Source organism: Dendroctonus ponderosae, unplaced genomic scaffold (genome assembly GCF_020466585.1).
Source record: "Dendroctonus ponderosae isolate FM_Combo_2020 unplaced genomic scaffold, Dpon_F_20191213v2 Dpon_F_20191213_1491, whole genome shotgun sequence".
In the NCBI taxonomy this organism is placed as follows: Eukaryota; Metazoa; Arthropoda; class Insecta; order Coleoptera; family Curculionidae; genus Dendroctonus; species Dendroctonus ponderosae.
Genome location: NW_026017629.1, coordinates 1 through 1,948, shown reverse-complemented (window position 1 = coordinate 1,948; position 1,948 = coordinate 1). Strand labels below are relative to the sequence as shown.

General features: G+C 43.9%; 1 protein-coding gene across 1 annotated transcript; it reads right to left on the bottom strand.

Moving 5' to 3' along the window:
* Positions 1–326: 326 nt before the first annotated feature.
* LOC109539175 lies at positions 327–1,923 on the bottom strand (the record flags this gene model as incomplete). The annotated part of the gene is given in 5 exon segments (XM_048663303.1): positions 327–461; positions 518–706; positions 1,408–1,509; positions 1,562–1,685; positions 1,773–1,923. Coding segments are annotated over 5 exon segments (701 nt in total), but the record flags the coding sequence as incomplete, so codon positions are not given.
* Positions 1,924–1,948: the final 25 nt, after the last annotated feature.

Below are 1,948 nucleotides of genomic sequence, written 5' to 3'. Positions count from 1 at the left end.
ATGTGAATAAACTAATAAGATGAAATAAAGGATCGTTTTTCTTTCGTTACATATATGTATGTATATTCCCTGAACATACCATATACATTTACTGAACATACACATGTACATTCACTGAACATACCATGTACATTCCCAGAACTTACCATGAACATTCAGTGTATTAACTCTGACAGATTCCTGGGACATACATGGAATGTTAATAATGGAACTCATGTATGTCCCAGGAATATGCATGTACATCACATGAATGTTCCAGGTATATTCTGGGAATATCATTTTGCTATGTGGGTAGTGATGTGGTATTGCCCAGGGTGTTTTCGCACCTTTCTTTCGCTGACTAAGCGGCGGCCTTCGGCCGCCTCCTGATCCCGCTGATTGGCTGCAGCGGCAGCCAACCTTTCCTCCTTCAGCAGAATGCCTCTGGCCTGTCCTCTGCGCCTGGTGGCTTCCTCCAGAATCTAAAACAGTGATTTTAGGGACACTCCATTGTTTGAGCTTGCATGACTGGGGCCACCTTGAGCAGTTTTCCAGTGTCTGCACTTTGCTGCTTCAGTTCCGTCTCCAACGATTTGATGCGGCTTTCGAATTTGGCCGCATCGTCTTTCAGGCATCTTCTGATTTCCCCGTACTTGTGCCTAATGTGGTTGGCTTCGCGGATCTGCACCTCCACCGCATGAATGCTGTTTTGGAACTCTCGCGTGGCCTGAAATGATTATGTTAAAAATACTCACTGGTAGGCCTGGGTAACGCAGCAAATTTTTAGGGGTTGGCGCAGTGCTACGCAACTGGGTTGGGGCGCCAACCCAACTCACCGGCCCTTAGTTCTCTAATCTAAAACAGTTATAGATTAGAGAGAGTTCTGCAAGCTGGGGCCCCATCCTCCATTTTCTACCCATTAATCCTCAACAGGTAAGGGCCACAATGATTCTATATTTCCTATCTAAGAACGCGATGGACTGTCGACAGCAAACTGCGTATTCATACTCCTTTTTTCCCGAAAACCATTGAGGTTTTCCCCAAAACCGAACACAAAATTAACAGTTTTCAATCGAAAACGCAAAAAACCATTGTTTTCGGATGATTTTCTTCTTTTCTGACAATAATGACAAAATTAAGTTTGCTAGAACATTCGCCTCATTCATCGGTATGCAGGAAACTTTAGAAAACCCATTTCAGCTTCGATTGTGGCACAAAAATCAAATAATTGTATTCAGTTTTTTACCGAAGGTAATTAAGATTATCTTGAAAAAACAACCAGAGAGCAAAAGAGTCTTGTAAACCTTTAATAAATGACTTATAGCTCAGTAACCGATGAGTTAACTCAGAGAGCGGCAACAACCCAACAGCGCAACTCAACACAGTGTTACCCAGACCTCCTGAATGCTCTTAAACGGGGGGTTTTACTTGATAAACTGGCTGGTCCACTTTAACAGCCAACTCCTTCTTCTCCTCCTTGCTGGAGAATCTCTGGTACTCTTCGCCCAAGTGGCTGAGGAGCCTCCGCCTCTGAAACATTCCGGAACTTTAGGTGAAAGTCGCACTGGGAAAGTTCTGCGACCTTTTTCAGTTGGTACGCCAAAAGATCAAGCTTTTTGCTCTTATCGATTATCTGCAAGTCCAGCCTCTTTTTCACCTCGCTGCAGGTTTTCTCCGATAGAGGCCCCACTATGTTCTCTAAACGACTGGAAAGCACACGTTTGCTTAATATACATAAAGCGCCAATAGAACTTGGGTTTTTTGCACAATTCTGTCTAAAATGGACACTCTACCTGGTTTGCAAACGATGTTTGGCCACTGAACTTTTGCTCTCGTGCAGCACAACCACCAAACTGGCGATTTCCTTCTTCAGGTGCAGAATTTCGTCTACATTCGATTTTCTTTCGGACTCACAGTCTTCAAACAAGGCCCTCCTTTGGCCCTCTAAATATGCGGATATTCACTGAAC